Here is a 21611-nt window from a genome sequence, read left to right as displayed (position 1 = left end):
AGGGGACCTGGAGGGGTTCCGGTTCACCAGCCAAAATGGCTTCCTTCCGGTCAAGGCCGGAAGGAGCACTCAAGGTGTCAGTGTCAGTTTTGTTGTCAGGAAGGACATCCAATGTGGCGTCCTTCTGGTCAGCACTGGATGTGCTGCCTGACAAGAACCGCCATTGTTTTTTGGGGCGGGCGCCCAAGATGATGCCCTTCCGGCTCAAACCGGATGTGTGGTCATGGGAAACCGGAAGCCTTGCCTCTTGGGAGGAGTTTGGGGTGGAAGGGGAGGAGTCCTGAAATGGGGAGGACTCAACATAAACAGGGGCAGGGTTAAGGGACTGAGAGGGGCTGGGTAGAGGAAGGGGAGGTTCTCGCGCAGCTTGATCAACACCTCGGGGGGAGGGAGGAGGGAGGTATGCAGAGGGCAGGATCTTTGGCAAGGCGGGAAACTGGGGAAGGGAGAACAAAGGATTCTGGGGGGGAGAAACGGGGGGATGGGGCGCCACGCAGTCAGCGACATAGTGAGATGTGCCACTGCCATTTTGTGGCTGAGGGGGCGCATAGGGGAACAATGGGGGAAGTCGAGAACTGAACTTGGGTTTAACTGGGGGGACATTAACCTGGTTGGAATTGATGGTAGAGGGATTAGGAGCGTCCGCTTTCAAGGGTGTCCCCTTGAAGCCGACAGGGTTAGAAGTGGTAGGGGGAGAGCCGGCTATGCGGTCGGACACCCGTGCCGGTGGGCAGGTTGCTCTGCCCCTATTGCCTCTTGAGGGTGCTGGGGTAAGGTTAGAGGGGATGGGGAGAGATGGGGAAGGGGAAACTGGGGTCTGCTCTCTCTTTTTAATTAATCTTGTGGCGAGAATAAGATAGAGGATGGGGAAAAATTCGCTGACTTGCTGATTGTTAATAGATTGTAAATAAGCCATTCGCCACATTGCTAATTTCCAAAACTGGGGGGAGGAGGCATGTTCATAAGTGATGTTAGAAAATTGGGTAAATAAAAACTGAACGAATTTTTTGAGGAGAGGGCGGGAGAAAGGAAAATGGTTCTCTATGAGGGTAGATTTAATAATAACATAAAAGTCTCGCTGCTCCCTGGTTAGTTTTGCTCCCATCGTGTTAGTGAAACTAAAAAGGGGTACTTTCACCACCAGCGGAAAAGAATGGAGAAACGAAAAAAGAAAGGGGTAAGATAGAGGAAGGAAAAGACCTCGCAGCCGGAAACTAGGGTCTCTACCTTACCCTGAAAACAAGAAGCCGCTGCCGTCCGGTGGCGACGACGAGGATAATCACTGTGGGGACACCTTCTCGGCCGAGGTGCAGGCGTCAGGATAGGTGAAGATCCTCAGGACACGAGGGGAGCACACTCTCAAAAACGAGAGATGCTGCGACCACTCACAGTGACACCAACAATGCAGGCAAGGCACGACGCCCAACTGGGCGGTCAAGGCACAGGTGGGCGCAGGCTTCGGCCACGTTGGGTGCCACTTGCTGCAGTCCGAAGGGATGCAGCCGTCGTCTGGCCGGGCTTTGTGATGCCCTCCGCCGGAAGCACCGGCTAGCTAGCTGCAGTGCAGGCACAGCGGGCGGGTGACTCGCCCTGAGTCTCTAGAGGGAGCTCGGCCCTGGTGAGCAATGGGCACGCCCGATGAAGCAGACCGCACCGACAAAGAAAGGCAGGAGATGGAGGAATCCAGAGATCCAGTTTAATGAGGGATAGCTACCACACGCTGGATGAGGGGAAAACCTCACTGGAGCACGATGTGCAGCCAGTTTCAAGGGAGGTGGGCGGGAGGCGGAGAAGGGGACAGGGACCAATAGGGGGCAGGGGAGGGAGCTGCAGGAGCTGGGTAATTGGGAAAAGGGTAACTCAATCAAAGCAGGAGGGTGGAGAAATACAACAGCCAATCATAATCAAGCCATAACAGAATCTTCCAGCAAAAGAGGGGGAGATATGCAAACAAGGAGGAGGGATAGCAAACTTTTGACAAATCAAACAGCTAATAAAACTTTAAACTTTCGAGAGAGGGCAGAGAGTCACAGTGCAGTTTCTACAGCCAACTCTTCTTCGAAGGAGTCCAGCTCTTCTCCCAGGGAGTCTGGCAGAGTCGATATGTCAACGACCGGGGCCTCCACTGCCTGGACCTCTGCATAGTATTTGAAGTTTTAGGTTTTTTCTCATTTTCCTGTGTTATTTTCTCTATGGCTGCTTTGAGAAATAACCCCATAATTTCCTCATTAGACAAGTGTGTGTGTTTAATATTCGAGTCACTTTAAATGTTAGTATAGCAACTTTTCTCATAACTGAAACTACTCCAGTAACAAATGAAAACTTACTGAAAATGCTCTTTCATAATGTCCTTGGAAATTAAATTGAAAGATTCTCCAAAGGCAAAATGCCTTTTCTAAATTAGTTCCAGTCAGTACAAAGCACAGTAATATGCTAGAGAAGCCCAAGGAAAGGACAAAGTATTTGTATGAATGAGTTTACAAAGGAGTTAGTTGCTTAGTCCATGCATAAAGCTTCACTGACTTTAAAACCAAGGTTTTCAAGGTCCATGTTTAATTAAGATAACTAATTCAATCAAAGGACAATGAAATTTTTGAAATATTTCCTTCCAGGTAATTTCTTGTTTGATGTGGACTAATTGTTATGTAATATTCATCCCTGTTATACCTATTATGCATATCTATGCTTTAATTTTTTTTCTTCCTAATCATTCTTTAAATACTGAACTACTGTAAAGAAAAACAACATTTACTATGACTTCTCATGCCTACCCATTAAGAAATGGGGAGGCATTTCCCATCTACAGTTTTTGTGAAGCCTACATTTCAAAAAGAGACTTGTCTGAACACTTGCAGCCAGAAGTGGGTGATACATAGCTCCTGTTTGTGTCATTGAAAAGCACCTGCAAGAGAGGGTCTCCTCCCTCTAAAGATCGTGCAGAAGGGGAGACCTCATTAGTTTTCAAATGAAACACTGGAGATAGATGGGAACCAACAATATATTATGATAAAATTTATGTATCAGAAAGAAATTACATTTATTTAGTCTCCTTTTAACAGTATAAACGAGCAGAAGTTTTATTAATTGATTTAAAAAATACATCAGAAATTATATCAAATATCTTGAATGCGAATGATGAAATAATTTGTTAAAAATTATACAGATATTAAAGATTATATAGTTAGGATTTTCCATGGCTAATAAAAGTAGTAGACCCTCAGCAGTTTGATCTGTGTAACTGGAAAGACTACTTCGCTATTTTACGTTTTTGTCAAGTTTTTGACTAAGTTTTAGATATTACTGAATGTCCTCATTGTGAGACATATAATCCAAGCTTCCTTGCTGCTTCAGAAATTCTGGGCCCTTTCCTATTTGGGAAAGGATAAAAGTTCAGTTTGTTGCAGGGTGGCATGCATTTTGTGGCAGAAATCTGGTGATGTGCCCAAAGCGCTGCAGCGGCTGATTTCAGAGGAGGCTTTTGGCAGGAGCTTGAAATGCTGCAGCCGTTCTCTTTGCTGAGACTGTTCAACACGCCAGAACTTCCCAGTTGCCTGAGCTCAGACAGTTCACTTGCTCTTCCTGATTCCTTGGTCTGCAGTGTGTCATTTCCCTTTGAAATCAGTCTCTGGTTGTCAAAACACCATGGTGTGTTGTTGCAGTGGGGAAGATGCCAGGGATCTCCTTGTCCAGGGGCCTGCCCCAGGCGGTGAGCTCCCAGGTGGATGTGCCATAGCAAGTTGTCTTCTAAATTGCCACCATTGCTTGTCTCCATTGTGACCTTGCTGACAGGGACATCTCCTCTAAATGACTTCGATCTTTTAACTTTCTTATTAATTAAAACAGCATTGACCATTGATTCTGGGAGAACAGATTCTTGTCCGCCTGCAAGAGAAATGCATGTGTGCATGTTACTGTGGTGGTGTTATTCCTGTGTCATAAACTCACCTGAAAAGCTTTAACATGAGCTTATCTGTGCTCTTTCTTTCAGTGGCTGAGAGTAGTGCATGCCAGGCTAAGGAGTAGAACTTCTGATGCCAGGTTAAGGAGTAGAACTATTTCATGCTTGGTTTTGCAATTCTGAGGGCATAAATGGTATCCTAGTTTTAGTCAAATGAAAATGGAAATTTATCAAGACAATATTGATCTAACTGGTACTCTAAGACTCATTAACAGCACAGATTGAGAATCGACTTCCAGTAATTAATTGCTTGTAAGCAAAACTTCTTAAGGTGAGTAGGGACTTGCTCAGTGTGTAGGCAAGTGCTGTAATTTGAAAGACAAAAATGTTCTGTTTGATACTGTTTGAAGTTTGTACTCACAACTCAATAATATTGTGACTATTTTTAGATGAAACAAGTTGTGAATGTCTTCTTTTTCTTGATGAGGGATCCTTAATAGGCTTGTATTTTAATATTCTACTGCAATTTTACTATTCCAGTCAGTATAAGTGGTGTAAATAGCTTTTCACACTACTGTTGCCTGAATGATCACTTGGAGGATTCTTCTTCCTCTGTGAAAGGTATAGAGTAGCTGTAACAGTGGGAGAGAACCTGGTCTCCTTTTTTTTTATTTTTCTACCCCTATAGCTTAATTTCTAAAGCAGTATGACAGTTAGAAACGTGTAAGATATTAGGGATAAAAATGGTAATGCTACTTTAATTACATGTGGCACTCATCAAATTGCTGGACATGACCAGTTTTCTGTGTCTTGAAAATGAACAGAAACTGATTTATTACACTACAGATAGTCTGTTGACACTAATGAAATATATTTCAGTTGGTATAACTATAATTTAAAGTAGGTCTTGTGCAGAATGCTGGCCTTCTTTACAGGGTTGAGTTACAGGGACTGCGTCTGTTGCAGTACAAGCTCTGAAACACATTAAAGGGAGAAAAGTAGAGACAGAAGAGTGCTGATTATATTCTGTCTCTGAACAGCTGTTTCAAAAGGGTTACAACCCTGAATATGAAATAAAGCTAGTTTGAGTGGGATTCTGCCTGCACAAAAACCCAACAGCACAACCTCTGTGTTGTAGCTGCTTTTGTGTCATCTTTACAAGTAAGTATTTGCAGATGTCAGACCCAGCTGATTTACTGGCAGTAAATGAACCTGTACAACAGGGATTTGGCTAAGGAGGGGCTTTCTCTGCTGCCTTTGGCTCCCACTGCTGAAACAACAACCCCAGCATAATATCTCAGAACTTTTTCTGCTCCATGGCCGTGCAGGGTTGATCTGATAAGAGCTGTTTTGTAGCATGGCTGGGAGGGAGAACCATGTCAGCCCACATCTGCTCTTGTGCCACGTTACCTGGAGAAAGGAGACTGAAGCACGTGCAGAGCTTTGAGATACAGGTGTGTTTGTGCATCTGTCTATACAGTGAAGTGTGTTAACAGAATTTCTTAGGGTGACACCACTCAGAGAGATAAGAACACACAGTTCTCTACCATGCAATAGTGAGAATCAAAGTTATGACTGGACCCCATCCAAGAAATAAAGCTGGGCTTGACTGGCTACAAAAAGGTCCACGTGCAAAACAGAGCCATGTGTGTTCTGCAGAACAGCACAGTATAGCACCAAGCTATGAAAACCAGGGCTTGCTCTGGTTGTATGTGAGAGAAAAAGCAAGAGAGAAGGGAACTGAGAGACTGAGGTGAAGCAGCTTTGCAGTTTGTTGTGGATGTTAACTGTGCTCTTGTCTGAACTGACCTTGATAGGCAACATCAGGTGTTATCTAGAACCTTATGAACTGGTCATCAGAAGAATTATGATCTGTCTTGAGCTGATCAGAAGGTTCAGAGTGGCAAATCTAGTCAAATTTTAATAGTGTGCACTGGTTTTGAGTTCGAGGTTGATTTGATTCCTTGCTTGGCTACAGGTGTGGCGCACAAAATTGAGCAATGACCTTGGACAGAAATGCGATAGTCCTGAACCACTGTGTGTTGAATTAACACGCCTCCAGCACTGTACAAACTTCTTATGAATGCTGCAATTATACAGATCTTTCTTTCTGTCCTTCTGTATTTTTTTTACATGTAAATTGTGTATTATAGCCTTGTTGCAGAGCTGTTTACCATCTGGCCATATGCTGTCATCATCAATGAATACTTTTAAGGTTCCGGAGTGGCAAAAGTTAATCTTATCTCAAGGTATCTTTGGAAATACTTGGAAGACACTTTTGCAGTTAAAGCCCCAGTATTTATTCTGTTGTGACTGCATGTGCTGAATACTCCCATTTAATTCCTAAAGTAAATACTGCTTTTCAGCTTCTTAGCCAATAAATAATGAATACACTGCTGTATTATTCCCTAGCTGGTGCCTTTCAAATCTTGTCATGGTCTTTGCTCTCAAATAATCAGGAGTGGGCAGAAGCCAGAGAGGGCTGTGTGTATTGGGGAAGAAGCAGAACAAAGTTATTTCCAGATGACTTCTTGGTTACTAACCCCTCCATCAAAGACCTGGAGAACTTAGAGGGTCTGAAGTTTTTTTTAAAGGTCCACAATTTCATGACTCCTGCAGACAGGTAGTGACATACAAAGCTAAAACTTAGGATTAACATTCCATCTATGGTGCAACAAACCTACAGTGCTCAAAATCCCTGTGGTAACATGGAAGGACAGTTGGTCTGTCAGGGAGGAGTGAAGCAGAGTTTTACTGGTTAGAACAAAGACCTTTGGCAGGGATTTTTAAGACCACGAAGGACTGAAGGTGCTCTCCTTCCATGAGAGTTTTTGTGTCTGGCCTTTGAGGTTTGTGTGTATGTGTGGGGTTTGTGGTGGTGCTGTTGTCACCACTTTCCCAGCACAGCCACAATTTTACCCTCTAGGTAGGGAAGAAATTTGCTGTCAGTACAAATCACTGATACATACATGGACTGCCTTTTGGAGCTACCTGAAATTTCAGGATAGTTTAGGGCAGTCCTGATATGGCAGTATTTATTTCTGCTCCATATATTCCTGAAAACTGATCCGTGTAACAGGTGCAAAGTGCTGAGCCATGTAATAGGTTTTTCCAGCTTCCAAACCACAGGAATGTATAAGAGAAACGTTTAGGACCTTCAGGACTCAGCATAATGAAAAAATGCCCAAACTCTGACTGCTGGTAACAGTGACATGAATTCTTCCCACACAGGGTGTTTGAAGACAGAAGATACTGCAGCAGGTTCTGTGGTTTTGTGAATGGTTTGGGGTATGTGCATGTGTATAGAAGTATTTTTATGTGGATTTTTAGCTCTACTAAATGTTAAACTCCCCAGAAACTGTGTAGTCCTACTTTCTTACATATTTTAATCTTCAAATGGCCTTGTAAAAATCTGCTCTGATTACATTCATTATATCTGAAACTTCATTTGAATTAATCTGGATAAAGGCTTCTGCTCCCTTTCTTTAACTAACATATTTTTGCCAAGGCTGATTAAATGGGCTGTTTTGTCTTCAAGTTAGCTGCCTTTTGATACCTGATAACAAAAGCAAGTACATATTTTTTTTCTTCCTCACAGAGATTTTAAATCTTTTAACATGAGAATTTCAAAACATTTGGATGAAAGAATATTGAAGAAGCAAATCTGTTGTATAGTTCATAATTACATGTTTTTTCCTATTGTTTTGATCATAAAGTCTGACATAGCCAAATGCTAGAAAAACTGCTGAAAAACATAGAGGGAAATGTAAAGAATGATATAACCTAAGTTCTAGTCTTACTGAGCTAAATACTAATATGAGAGGTGAATGAAGCATATTTTTATATTCCAATTAAATTCAGAAGACAACTTCATCAGTTGTCTTAGTATTCTCAATATCACTTTAACTTGGAAGGCTGATGAAAATGTATCAGTGTAGTATTGTAAGCAGTAATCTAACTAAAAAGCTTTAAAATAATTGCAACTTTCTTATACAAAATCTGTTTGACATGGCAGGTAGATCAGTGATACATATTCTTACTTGTTTTTGTATTTATGCACTTTCCAAGCAATATGCACTTAAACTATTTTCAAAGCAGGACTTTTTGTTCAAATTTTGTATCTTAGTTCCCCACTAGGACTTCCAATTAAAGTTATTTTTTAACAGAACCCAAACTTGTGCTTGTTACTTGATATTTGCTGTTGCCTCCTATCGTTTTTCTTTACACAGATAGAGAAGGAAAAAAAGACAGATGACCCAGAATTGCTGGTTCTTATGGAAGCATTTGAGAGCAGAAATGTTGCAGAATATATTGCACAAATACACTTATCATAGACATGAAGTACGTGGCTCCTGTAAGAGTTACTATTTATGTTTAGAACTTTATTTTACTGATCTAAAACCTGTAAAACCTTACCTCAAATATGTGCATCTGTTTCAAATACACATTTATATTTCACTGACATGAAGCTTATTGATACAAATATAAAACCACCTTTCAGCAAAATGAATAAAACCCCAAAATGACAGAAAAGGAATTAACTTTTACCTCTCTTGAAGCTGAACACAAAAGAACAAAGTGAGGAGTTATTAAAAATTTAAATAAATAATCTTTACATTTCATATGCATTTTGTCTACTAATATAAGCATACCTGTTTTATATACAATAATGTGTGGTTGCAGTTTTTGCTTCTGTTTTATATGGTCATACTGCTCCTCAAGTAGGCTTACATCCATCTTGGTGAGCTTCTTATCACCATCTGAAACCTGTAGCACTGAGCTATGACTCACTGAAAAAATACCAGTCACGTATTTGTAAGCCTTCACCATCTGTTCCAACAAGGAAGAAAAAGTCATGCAGAAGCAGGACATTTCCTTCATTGTGCTGGCAAAAAAAAGCCAATCAAATGAAGAAGCATCTGAAATCTTCCTAAGTGAAGGAGTAAGTTTCTTCCAAGCACAGTGACTTGAGTCAGGAGTTGCCTGCTCTGCACTGAAGTTGTGGGTGGCAGTCAGGTTGTTTTCATGCCGTGTGCCTGGAGCTCCTGCAGAGAGAGTTCACTATCAGGACTGGATAGCTGTTGGATTTAATGTTTACTTAGGGTTGTGAGCATATGAACCTTTGCCAAAAAAAACAGTGAAGTACAAACCCTCGTTGGACACAGTCAAGCACAGAAAAGGCTGGGTAATACTGGTTTGTGTAGCAATGCTAAATCTTAAAGGCATGCTGTCGTGGAGGCATCCCCAGGCCAGAAGTTCCACCTGGGAAGTGTTTTTCTATGTTTTTTCCCATGTATTTTGTGGCTTCTCCCCCTCCCAGTCTCCCTTCCTTAACTTTCACCCAATTACTTTCGTGCAGATGCTTCTTTGGGGCAGTGGGGTGGGAGATGAGGATTTATTATGCCTTCATACTTTTGTGCTTATTGCTCCCTTTTAAATGATATGTTTAAAATATTCAGGCCTGAGTGCAGAGTCAAAAAATATATGCTAAGAACTCTTGGAATTGGGAGGCTGGAGGCAGGAACATCTTACTTTGATTCATTCAGGACTTCTGCTGTTCTGTAAAATGAAATAAACTACAGAAATAATAATTTTGTTAATGAGAGTTAAGTGAACTCTTCAAATGCATGGTAAGCTTAATTTTAAAGCTTAATGAACTTTTAACAGTATTATCTCATAATGAGGCAAAAATTTGAAAAACATGTGGCTTTTGATCATATCAGGCAAAACATAAAGCTATGCCTGGACTATGTACTGCAACTTTTTATCCCTGAAACAGTCCATCAAGGGCCCAAGAGAATAGCATGTGAAAAAAATAATGCAATTAAACTGTAGTTTTGCTACAGTTGTGTGTCTGCTCGTTTTCATGCAATGAAACACTTTTGGTAAGAGTTTAAAGGAACTTTCTCAAAACTAATTTGAGTAAAAAATCAGGGGTATTTCCCAAGAGCCACTTTGAATACAAGACTGAGGTTTTGTAACTCAAATGTCATCCTCTACAGACAATTTACTTTTTGTGTGACATAAACCAAGTCAAGAAATTAGGCTTAAAAGACCAACTGTTGATAGGAGCAGAGGATTGTCAGAACAGTTGGCTAAAAAAGGAGGGTACAATAATTTTTGCTAAAGACAAGGAGGAAAGGCACTTGGCACAACTCTGAGACATCCCTTGTGGTTCCCCTGAGCCAGGAGCACCCCACAGCAGCCCCAAGCACCCACCTGCACCCTGTGGGATTGGCACAGCCTCTGGGGGATGCTCTGGGATCCACCTGGCTCCTCCCTGCTCCTTCCTGGGAGCAAGGCCAGGGCCACTGTCCCTGAGGCCAAGGGTCTGCAGTGGCTGGGGCAGGGGCTGTGGGCACAGCAGCTGCAGGTTCCAATGGAACCCAGGGCATGGGGACAGGGGAGCCAGGTGGGCACTTGTCACAATGGACAACGTGCTGTATGGGCAGAGGAAATAGCAGGGGATTCCATGAGAGTTTTTGTTCTGGTTTTGTGGACTTGAAATCCTGAGATACACTTAGAACTGTGAATCCCCTGTGCTGAAAGTGTAGGCTCAGATGGGTCTGTGCAAACATCTCCAGATGTAGTATCCTCCATCAAGCACAACAGAAGTCACAGAGTCAGAGAATATCCTGAGCTGGAAGGGACCCACAGGATCATCAAGTCTGAAGTGAATGTTCCATACAGGGATCAAACCCAAAGCCTTAGTGTTAGCACCATGCTCTAACCAACAGAGTTAAAGTCAGTGGAATTGTAGGGAAGATTAATGGTTGGAAGTTGCCTTGAGTGTAAAGAAAATGGTAGTTTCTTTTAGAAATGGGTAACTCTCCTATCACTTTGACAATAAGCTTTTATCTATCCATTGGTCTACTTCCAAGATATCTTATGAGAGGATGGTTATTTTTTCTGGCTGAGAAGAGTTTGTGTCTAGAAGGATATAAAACACCCCTGTTGGACTGGCAATAACCACTCACTTATGAAAACTTGCACAGGTTTGTGGTGCCTTTGTGGCACAAGAGAAGTTCATAGAATCATGGAATGTTAAGTGTTGAGAGGGACCTTAGAGATCATCTTGTCCCAACACCCTTGGCCATGGGCTGGGACACTACCAACTAGGCCAGGTTACTTAAGGCATTGTCCAGCCTGGCCTTGAGCACTGCCAGGCTTGGGGCATCCACAATGTTCCTCCGCAACCTGTTCCAGGATCTCACCACTCTTACAGTAAAAAATTTCTAATACCCACCCTAAATTTCTCCTCTTTCAATTTGTACCCATTACTGCTTGTCCTGTCACTACAGATCCTGATGAAGGGTCCCTCTCCAGCTTCCCTGTAGGCTCCCTTCAGATACTGGAAGGTTTTTATGAGATCTTCACAACCCTCTCTTCTCCATGTTAAACCCTCTCTATACAAACCACAGTTTTTATACTGTGCTACTAGGGTTACATCTTTGTAGTCAAAATGGTCACATTCCCTTTGTGCACACACTGTTGTAAGAGCAGAAAGATGTGTTACACTCTGGTAAGGCAGGTGTATTGTTAGGTGGTATCAGGAAACTGAGTAATTAATTCCAGGTTTTGTTTTCTAACAAAATACTGGGGGGATAGTCAGGAGGCAACAATATATTATCATAAAATTTATATATAAGGAAAAGATGCCATTTCCTAAGACCCATTACAACAACAATAGAAATGAGCAGAGGTTTTTTTCATTGATTTTAAAAGTCCTAAAGATATTAAAGATTATATAGTTAGGATCTTCCATGGCTAATAAAAGTAGTAGAGCCTCAACAGGTTGATCAGTGTAACTGGAAAGACTACTTTGCTATTTTAAGTTTTAGTTAAGTTTTGGACTAAGTTTTAGATATTACTGTATGTCCTCATTGTGAGACATATAATCCAAGCCTCCTTGCTGCTTCAGAAATTCTGGGCCCTTTCCTATTTGGGAAAGGGTAAAAGTTCAGTTTGTTGCAGGGTGGCATGCATTTTGTAGCAGAAATCTGGTGATGTGCCCAAAGTGCTGCAGCAGCTGATTTCAGAGGAGGGTTTTGGCAGGAGCTTGAAATGCTGCAGCCGTTCTCTTTGCTGAGACTGTTCAACATGCCAGAACTTCCCAGTTGCCTGAGCTCAGACAGTTCAGTCATTCCTTTGTGTTCCTGGGGCTGCATCACCTGACTGACTGAATCAGGCTCATATCCTGCAGATCTTGGGAATCCCCTTGGAAGTTCTGTGTCTGCAGCTGACAAGACTCTAGACATGCAGTGCACAGAGTTCTGGGAAGGCTCAGCAGGCTCACATGTCTAAGTGTGCTGTAGCTGACTTGTTAATAATTACTCCTGCCTTCCCAATATGTTTGTGTCTTACAGCTGTGTTACCTACCTCAACTGCAGTCCTTTCCTGCCTCAGACAGAGAGAGAACAATAAACACAATTCTCTGTCAGACACTGTGGATACTCTTCAAACTGGCTTTTCTCTGCCCTAGAAAAAATATGTGTCATGTTAGAGTTGTTCTGATGTATCGTGGCTTTGTTAGATCTGCTTTGATATTCTGCCTTCAGCACTGACAAACACCTGGTGCTCTGCAGCAAGCAGTGCCTCAATACCTTGTTTGTCCAATATTCTGAGTTGTTGTCGCATGGAGTCTGCCTCTGGACCTTCAGGCAGTTGGTTTATACATTGGGACAGGAGATTTAATTAACCTCATTACAGTTTGAGCTGGCATTCGATATAAACATTATTAATGGTCATAAAAGTTACCCGACCTTTTTAAAATTCCAGTCACACTGTTTGACTCTCTGACCTCCTGTGAAAGTGACTTGTGCAGCCTGCCTGTGTGTGGCAAAAGGAATTACCAGGATAGCATCCTTGAACCTGAAGCATAGGCTCTGTCTTCAGAGATGTGCACTTCACTTTTCATTAGAAGAGCGTTTAATGTGTAACGAGTTTGTATCTGATCAGAAATTATTATTAATTAATTGTACTGTACCATTCCCTTGGGATCACAGAAAAGCCATCACATGTAGTTGTGTGAATGGCATTCAAGGCATTCCCTTCCCAAGCAGTTGCACAGGTAAGCAACAAAACCACAAACTGGATAAAGGAGCCACATGTCTGGTGAAATGAAAGGTATGAGTCCAGGTAGTATAGCAGAGTGGTGGAACTGGGAACAGGATTAGCTCAGCCAGTCCCATACACATAGCAGTTTGTTTGCTTTTCAGGAAAAACTTGTGAACAGAGACTCTTCATAGAATTGTTAAAGCTGGAAAAGACCTTTAAGATCAGCAAGTCAACCCAGCACTACCATGTTCACCTTTAGACCATGTTCTCAAGTGCCCTATCTCCAGTGTTTTTTGAACACTTCCAGGGATGGTGATTCCACCACTTCCAAGGGCAGCCTGTTCCAATGCTTTATAACCCCTTCCATGAAAAAAAATTCCTAATATCAAATCTGAACTTCTCCAGGTGCAATGTGAGGACATTTCCTCTCATCCTGTCACTTGTTACCCAGGAGAAGAGATGGACCTGCACCTCACTACGCCCTTCTATCAGGGAGTTGAAGAGAGTGAGAAGGTCCCCTCTGAGCCTCTTTTTCTCCAGACTGAGCCCTCACAGCTCCCTCAGCTGCTCCTCATCAGCCTTGTGCTCCAGACCCTTCCCCAGCTCTGTTGCCCTTCTCTGGACACTCTCCAGCCCCTCAATATCTTTCTTGTTGTGAGGGGCCCAGAACTGAACACAGGATTTGAGGTGCAATTGATTCAGTCTTTAGAGATGTGTATGGGTTTGTGTGTTTATGGAGGTACACTTTGCTATCTAGGCATGTCAGTGTGTCTGTATATGCATATACACTGTATATATACATGTGTTTCATGAAAAAATTGCAACCAGGATATGATTAATAAAATGAATTGCAGTTCTAAACTGCATGACATCAGAAAGCACATGAGGTTAATTGTGGCTTTGATATGTAGTGAGCTGATGTAGCTAATCCTTATTATGCCACTGGGATAAACTTGAAAATGGATTGCCCATGTTCTTATATCACAGTGGAATAACTTCCTTTGTACCCCTAGCCTGTCAAAGTATTAATAATAAATAAAAATAAATTCCTATTGTCATACATGCACACCAGTGTGTGATTTCTTTTCAAATCCATCAATCAGTCTCTAAATCGAGTTACCTGGAGCTCCAGAGCTCTGTACACTTTGCCAGCACGCAGCAGGTGGCACTATTGGAGTGGCGTGGCTGTGTTTGCCTGAGCCTGAAATGTTAGAAGTTCCATTTGGGTTGTAGGTTGCTGAGGAATATAAGCAGCCGAGCCATTTCCCAGCACTGGCACACGTATCTCTGAACAGCACTATAGGGTCTGAAAATTTATTGCCGTGATTAGGTTTGTGTCAAAACTTGTTCTTTCTTTAATTGAACAAACTCCTGATCAAAACATCATCTGAGTGTTTTCACTTGATTATCCAGTGAAGTCTGAAGTGCCCTATTTCCCTTAAGTCTTTTCTTCCATCACAATGGAACCAATTCTTCATATCTTCGAGGCAAAAAAAAAAAAAAAATTGAGAATACTTCACAGTCCAAAAGCAGTGGCTTTTAGAACTTGAAGTAGATGTTTACTGCCCTTGACCTTGGTTGCAAAATCTCATTTAAAAAGATGCAACTAATTTTATCTCATACTAATTAATTTGTGTGTAGTAAATTAGTTTTTTATTAAAAATTGTTTGGAGGACCTTTTAGGAATAATTGTTGATTTAAAGATAATTAAAAATGCTCATAATGGTTAACTGACTGAATGCACTTCCTGTAACACTGGGTTTTACTGCACACCTGAGACCAGAGTTATATTATTCATGATATTCGTGGCCTGAATTATAGACATGTTCAGCACTGTTCATGGAAGTTAAAAAGATAGAATACAAATGTCCACAGATTTAACTGGCACTGAGAAGGAAAATAAAAATTACTGTGATAATCCCCTTTCTCTAGCTTTCTATAGTGCTTTTAAAATTTTTATTTAAGTGCAGTCTTGACCTGTAAGAAAGTGACTATTTTATTGTTAGAAAATGTAATAACAAAAGGGAAGGTAGAAACAAGGTGGCTGCTATTATTTGGGTTCCAGACACTATTAGTAGAATCAATAGTAATTGTTTACTTTTTAGTGAGATTTTTGATAAGAGCACATACATTTCTATTGTTTGAAAGCACAACCTTAAAGCATGCCCCAGTCACTACAGGATGTTGTGAGTAGAGCACAGGACTTTCTGATGGCCCAAGATTAGCTCTGGTGCTCTCTGCATGTCCTTGCTAATGGGGTGAAGGGTCCTACCATGGAAGTTTTCAATATGATCTCAAGGTGTTTCCTCTGATTTGGTCTTTCATGTGCTTTCAGACCTAAAGGGTTGAAATATGCCAAAGGGAGGGACCAGCTGTCCTTCAGGTCCCTCTGAAGGTTTGGTGAGCTTGGGTTGTATGTAGTCCATCTTCACATTTTCTTGGTAGGATTCTAATTACCCCTTTTATTCCCTGTGCTTTATGTAAATAGGTAGTGTGTGTGTAGGTAGGTATATACCAAATATTTCTGATCCTGCACTCTGCCTGGGTGTTTCTAAAGGCTTAAATCAAGCACACCAAGTTAGCACTGAGGGTTTCATACCATGTATCTTGTGCTTTACATGCTTTTGCCAAGAAAGGTTGGACCAGCTGATCCTTGAGGTCCCTTCCAACCTGGTATCCTGTGATTTTATGATTTAGCATTGACTTATCTGGCTTTGCAGGTGTTGGGAGCTTGGTGCTATCCAGCTTCCTTTGCACAACCACATTCTTTGGGTTTTTTGTTTTGTTTTGGTTTGGTTTTTTTTTCCTTTTGTAGATGGTAAATGTGGTCAAACATAAGTTACTGGATTCCTGTAGGTCAAATTTAGTTGTGCTGCTTGTGAGGAGTTAAATGCAGCAGATGTTCTGTGTTTTTTGTGCCTGACATAAGCAATATTTAAAAACCTCTGTTCTTCTGTCTTGACTTGCTGAAGATTAAATTATTTTTGCTACAAAAAATAAACCGAAGTGCTGAAATTTGCTTTGTTAGAAGGCTGCTCCCTCTGTTGGTCGTCTCATTGTTAGGACTGGAATCTCTCCTCCTGTGCAAACAATCAGCCTCCAAAACTGAGGGTCAGGAATTGTTCATTTTGCTGCTCTGCTATCCTTGCCCACTGAGAACTTCTGAAATTCCCTTTTAGATGTGACAATGTGCAGAGGCAAGTCTAAGAAACGGAATGTATTTACCAGCAAGAGATTTTAAACAAATGAACTCTTGACATCTTCCCTCGTATTTTGCCTGGCCTCCTATTCCATGCCAACTATTTCTCTGACTGTTTCCTATCCATAGAGCTATTAAGGTTTCAGTTCTGGGAGGTGACAACAACCTGTGGTTATTTGTTCTCCCAAAAGACATAACAGACATATAAGAATCTGTGGGAAGTTCAGGCAGTATCTAAAGCAAATTGGATAACTTTTCTGCCTTGATTTTTCCACCTGAAAACTAGAGGATTTTGAGTCACTCTTGATTGCAAAAAGAATTTTGGTCCTTGCAGGATGGTGCTGAAAAGTGCAAGGTTTGTCCCTTATTAGTTTTCAATTCAAGCATTGTTTGAGTAGCAATGAGTTTATCTTTGATTGCTTTTAATCAATAAAATGTACTTATCTGTAAGTGGAGTTTGATAAGAATCAAGTACAGCGTGAAAGAACTGGTTAATCTGTTGTTAATGAAAAGTTTTATCTGCATGACACCATCTTGCTTCTGAGATATTTGCTTTTGAGTGTTAGAACACAAACCACTTTGGTATTCATCTTCAAGAAAATCTGCTGGGTGCATAAGTTAACTTTAATAAGCCTGTAGTTAGGATAGTCCTCCAAAGAGATGGTTAAGTACTATTACTATTGTGAGAAGGAACACAGACTTGAAGTCTGTGCAAAGGAGGAAAGTACCCTAAAAATAACTTGTTATTCAGAAGCATCCTTTACTTTGCTTCCATGCAGAAATCTCATGAGGAATTTGTACTGCACTTCATAATCACTGGTAGCCTAATTGAGTCAAGGAAATTACATCTGTAAAACTAGAGTATGTAAAATCAGATACAATTCTACAGTGTCTTATTCAGTACCCATTGAAGTCAAAACATCTTCTGCTGAATTCAATAAAAGTGAAATTGGAGGGTTTTATGTACATGATTAAATAAAACCTGCAAATTGACCAATACCTATGAAACTGATAGTTTAGCTGAGATTGTGTAGTTGAGCCATCATTTAAATTCTTTTCTTGTGCCCATTATTTGTGTGCTCATGTGTGTTTTTGTATGGAATCCTGCACTAGCTCTTCATGAGTTCTCTGTAAAGGGCCTTAACTGGTTAATGCCTCACCACACCTGGTATTTTGAATATGCACATGTCAAAAAATTAAATCAGCCAGTAAGTTTGTGGAATAATTACTGTACTTAAATAATCTACATTTTCAGTGTCTATGTAACAACTGTGCTCTGGGCTTCCTCTTGTGTAACTCATTCACAGGGATTTTGCTGGATCTTTGCATGGGTCCTTATAAAATCACAGAGTGAGTCAGGTTGGAAAGGACCACAGTGGGTCATCTGGTCCAACATCCCTGCTCAAGGGTTGTGCTCTAGCACATTGCACAGAATTTTGTTTAGATTATTCTGGAATATCTGCAGTGAGGGAGATTCCACAACTCCACAGCTTCTCTGGGCAGCCTGTTCCAGTGTGTGCTCACTGCACACTAAAGTTCTTCCTCATATTCAGGTGCTCACCCTACAGTCAGTAAAAAACCAGCCACCTCAATCCACTGCTTTTAAACATCGAGTTCTTATTCTTACAGAGTGAATAATGAGACTTTCCACTGCGTTTGGAGGTTTGGACAAACATAATGGCTACCACAAGATCATGTGCAAAAACAACTTCAACAGATAAGTGCAGATTTAGGGAAAGGAAAACATTTTTGGTGTTATAATGCCATCTCAATAAAAAGAACAGAAACTTCATCTTTTAGTGTATGGTACTGTGGTGTTTTATATTCTCAGTACTTGGTTAAACATTGCTGGAGATTTTGTGATAAGAGTATTTGCAATGCTAAGTAGAAAGGGAATGACCTTTAGGGCATTGCCATTGTTCTGATATTGTTTCAGCAGGTAGGTCTAGTGCTCAGGCTGGAATTTTTTGTTTTTTAATGTGATGTGTTGCTGTGTTATTGTTGTGTTGTATTGGAGCTTAACATTGTAAACATCTCCCACCTCACTAGCAGCAGTGCTCCTAACTCAGGTTACTTGGCAAAAAGGTTGACTTGTATTTGACTCAGCTATGTTTAATGTTTCTGACTAATTAAAAATCCTCAAGATTTCTTACTGGGAAAAGGATAATTGTGCCAACAGGCTTATCAATGCTTGTACTAACACGGGCTGCTGTGGTTTATTGCATGTTCATAACTTATGTCTGTATGTGCAGTGACCTGTCCCAGTGCTTCTGCTGGGCCCACCTGTGCTGATGCACCAATGTGAAATACCTGCTTGGGGCTTAGAAATACTTGTCTGCCCTTCTGCTTAAAATAACCAGTTAGGTGCCCAAAATCTCCTGCTGGAAGTAGAAGGATTGGTAGCTTTGTAGTCGCTACCAATGTGAAGGTGTGAGTCCTTCCACATCCCATTAAATTACGTAGCCGGTATAAATCAAGTTAGCTGGACTGCTGTCAATACACTCATCCTAATTTATATCAAAGTTCTGGTCTATCTGCTTTCTAGCTTGGCGTGTCTCAGATGATGTGATGATAATGAAGCCTGGAATTTAGGCTATCACTGTTTTTGAAGGAGATCCCCTGTGCAAAGCTGAAGAGTGCATTAAAATCTAAGTTCATATCAGGGTGCAGCTGAGATCAGAGGCAGGTTTTGATACTGGAAGTGTGAACAAAAAGTGAAAAGTCTCAGTATGTAGGAATGTGGAATATAGTTAATTTATGTTTTGCAATGAATTGATATAAATGTGCAGTTACAGTTAACTTGACAGTGGGGGAAGAAAACATAGCTTTAATTGGCATCCTGGTTGTAACTTATCTAAACAGCCAAGGGCCTCAGAGAGAATGGAAGTATTGCTTCTCCATCAGGTCAGAAACTAGTTAATAGGAAAAGGGGAATAAACTTGCTTTTCCCTTTGCTCTGCTCCATGTGTCTTGAGTGATTAATCTGTGCTTTGCCTCAAGCTGTTAATCTGCAGCAGTGACATTTCAATTATAAACGGCATTTTGTCCATCCCCTCTGGAAATTCTGGATTTGTCAGTGCTAAAACATCACTAGTACATGAATGCAGCTTCACTGATAAATGCACAGCTAAACCTTCTTCCAAGAAACGTTTTTGGAGGCTATGGAAGTATCTGGAAAGCATGAATTTGAGTGCAGAAAGAGCAGCAGCAATGCACATTTTTTCCATACACAAACAATAAATTTGAGAGAACGCTGCCTTGATGAAAAGATGGGCAATAGGATGACTAAGGCACTGATTCTCCAAACTTTCTTACTTTCTTTTGGGAAACATGAATAGTGAAAGTAACAACAATAACATTCCCACTTTGTCCTTCAGTGGATTCTCCTACTGACTTGTTTTGCCTTCCTTTTCCTAACTTAAGGAGATCTGATAATACAAGGATGGTTATTCCAGCCCCCAGCTTTTCTGTGCTGTTCAAGTAAAATGATTTCTTGTTATTTGGGAGTATTCTGACCTGATTGCTGAAGAATATAACTGATTCTTACATTCTTACAAGATTGCTTTATTTATTTATAAACTCTGGTTTCCTTTCTACTAGCCAGTCCTTCCTTTAAAAAAATCAAAATCCACTCACTTCTATTTTTCTGGTCATTCATCATTCTTACAACTCTCTTCAGCACAGACTTCAGTTGCTTTTAATTTTTCCAGTCTTTTGAAAATTGCAGCACTTCAGGCCTCAGCCTTTGAATCTGTTATTGTTTACAGGGACTATGCAGCCAGTGAAAGGGCTGAGCAAGCCTCTCCTCTCTGGCTCACCAGTCACATTCTGCATTAATAAAAAACCCAGCCTCTATGTGTTATTTGATCCTTTGTTTTCTGGTATAAATTACGCTGAGGAAACAGTTCTCGGTAACATTTCAAAAACTTTATTTACTTCACAGCCTCTGGTTAAGTGAGACCTTTGTTCAGGACAGGTTCATCCAGCATGAGCTCTTCAGGGGCAGGGAAATTCCCCCACTGCCTGGTGGCCATTGTTCTAAAGGTTGTTCTTTGCAATAGTAACCAGAAATATTAAAAGTATAAACCTATGGGTGTTAGGCCTTTGAGAAATCACTGGATATATTTTTAAATGCTCAGTCTATGACAAAATTTCATAATATTTTGTAATTAGAATCCCAGAATTGTCTGATTTGGAAGAGACCCACAAGGATCATGAAGTCCAACTCCTTAGTGAATGGCCCATACAGGGATCAAAGCCACTGCCTTGGCATTATTAGCACCATGCTCTGACCAACTGAGCTATCTCAAATTAAGTGTTTGTACCATAAGACCAGGTTAAGATCCTGGGCATGCAAAACCTATTTGACTTCATTAAGGCTTTGCTGAGATACTGCCTTGATTGCAGAATGGAAGTGTGTTTTAGATGAGTCTTCTTTTGATTAAGGAATACCACTTTGCTTGTCACAGGCTATGGCAGATATTGCAAAACCCTAAAACCTCCCCAACCCTCCCAAGTGAAAAAAGGCAAACTAGTAAACAGTATTTCTGATTAAATAACAATACTGTGTTTTTTAATGGAATACTGTGTGTTTGTGCTGTTTAGAGGGCGGTACCACAACAGGGTAATAGTAATGGGATATTAAAAATTAATTAATTCCTTGGGACTGTGGCTTGATGGTGCTTGTTTTGATTTGCTTCTGGTTCCTGGGTTGTTCCTTCATGGCAGTTTTGGTGTTCTCTCACCAGCCTGGGTGCTGCCATGGGGGATGCCTGTGAGTGGGTGCAGCCTTGTGCACAGCCTGGCATGGTGTAACCCAGCATCACATCAGCCACCATCCCACCATCCTGAGACTTATCCCCTCAAGATTTCACCAAGGCTATGTGTCACGCTTTGCAGGCTTTTGTTTTAGTTGCTAATCAGTAGCTGTAGCTGGACAGTTATGATTAAGCAACTGCATTGTGAATTCTGTATGCTTGGCTGATCTGTTGTTTTAAGGAAAAGGGAAGACAGTCCCAAGATGAATGGGCTGTCTGGACAAGAGCCACCAAGAGTGAATTCAGCAGAACTGAGCAGTAACTGGGGGGGAAAAGTGATTCTGGCAAAGGGTAATCGCAACCAGTAACTCATGGACCACCTTCTCAAAACGGACCCCAGACTTTAATTCAGGGAAAAGTCATGTAATTTGTAACCAATGAAAGCTGACGCCTTTGTTTGTTAAAACGTATAGACAGCTTAAAGTTTTGCTGAGCCGTGCGCCAGCCTTCTGTGGGTTAGCACCCAGCTGCCTGCTTTGCGCCAAGTGGAAAGGAGCGCAGCCTCACCTCGCCCGGTGTGTGACTCGGGGCTGCGCACCGGGGAGCGAGCCTGTGTGGGACAGTGATCCCACCGCAGCATCACCCCACCGTGCCATCACCGGTGCCACCATGGCCTCAACCCACTGTCCCTTCACCCCCC

At 41.4% G+C, this 21611-nt stretch overlaps 1 protein-coding gene across 1 annotated transcript; it reads right to left on the bottom strand.

Moving 5' to 3' along the window:
• Positions 1-3050: 3050 nt before the first annotated feature.
• Positions 3051-10276, bottom strand: C2H9orf152 (chromosome 2 C9orf152 homolog). The gene is made up of 3 exons (XM_085050213.1): positions 10118-10276; positions 8551-8943; positions 3051-3882 (listed from the first exon to the last, which is right to left on the bottom strand). The coding sequence occupies exons 2-3, from the start codon at positions 8777-8779 to the stop codon at positions 3311-3313; spliced, it is 801 nt and encodes a 266-aa protein (XP_084906339.1). The 5' UTR covers positions 8780-8943; positions 10118-10276; the 3' UTR covers positions 3051-3310.
• Between the last annotated feature and the right edge of the window lie 11335 nt (positions 10277-21611).

This window comes from Lichenostomus cassidix, chromosome 2 (assembly GCF_008360975.1).
Source record: "Lichenostomus cassidix isolate B80296 chromosome 2, HeHo_3.0, whole genome shotgun sequence".
Lineage (NCBI taxonomy): Eukaryota > Metazoa > Chordata > Aves > Passeriformes > Meliphagidae > Lichenostomus > Lichenostomus cassidix.
This window is presented reverse-complemented; position numbering and strand designations above follow the sequence as displayed.

What these genes read in the sequence shown, in the direction of transcription:
- C2H9orf152 (XM_085050213.1), bottom strand. Translation starts at nt 8,779, where the DNA reads ATGAAGGAAATGTCCTGCTTCTGCATGACTTTTTCTTCCTTGTTGGAA. An exon ending in CATTATTGTATATAAAACAG is followed by an intron (nt 3,883 to 8,550) that starts GTATGCTTATAT and finishes TTTCTCTTGCAG; the next exon opens with GCGGACAAGAATCTGTTCTC.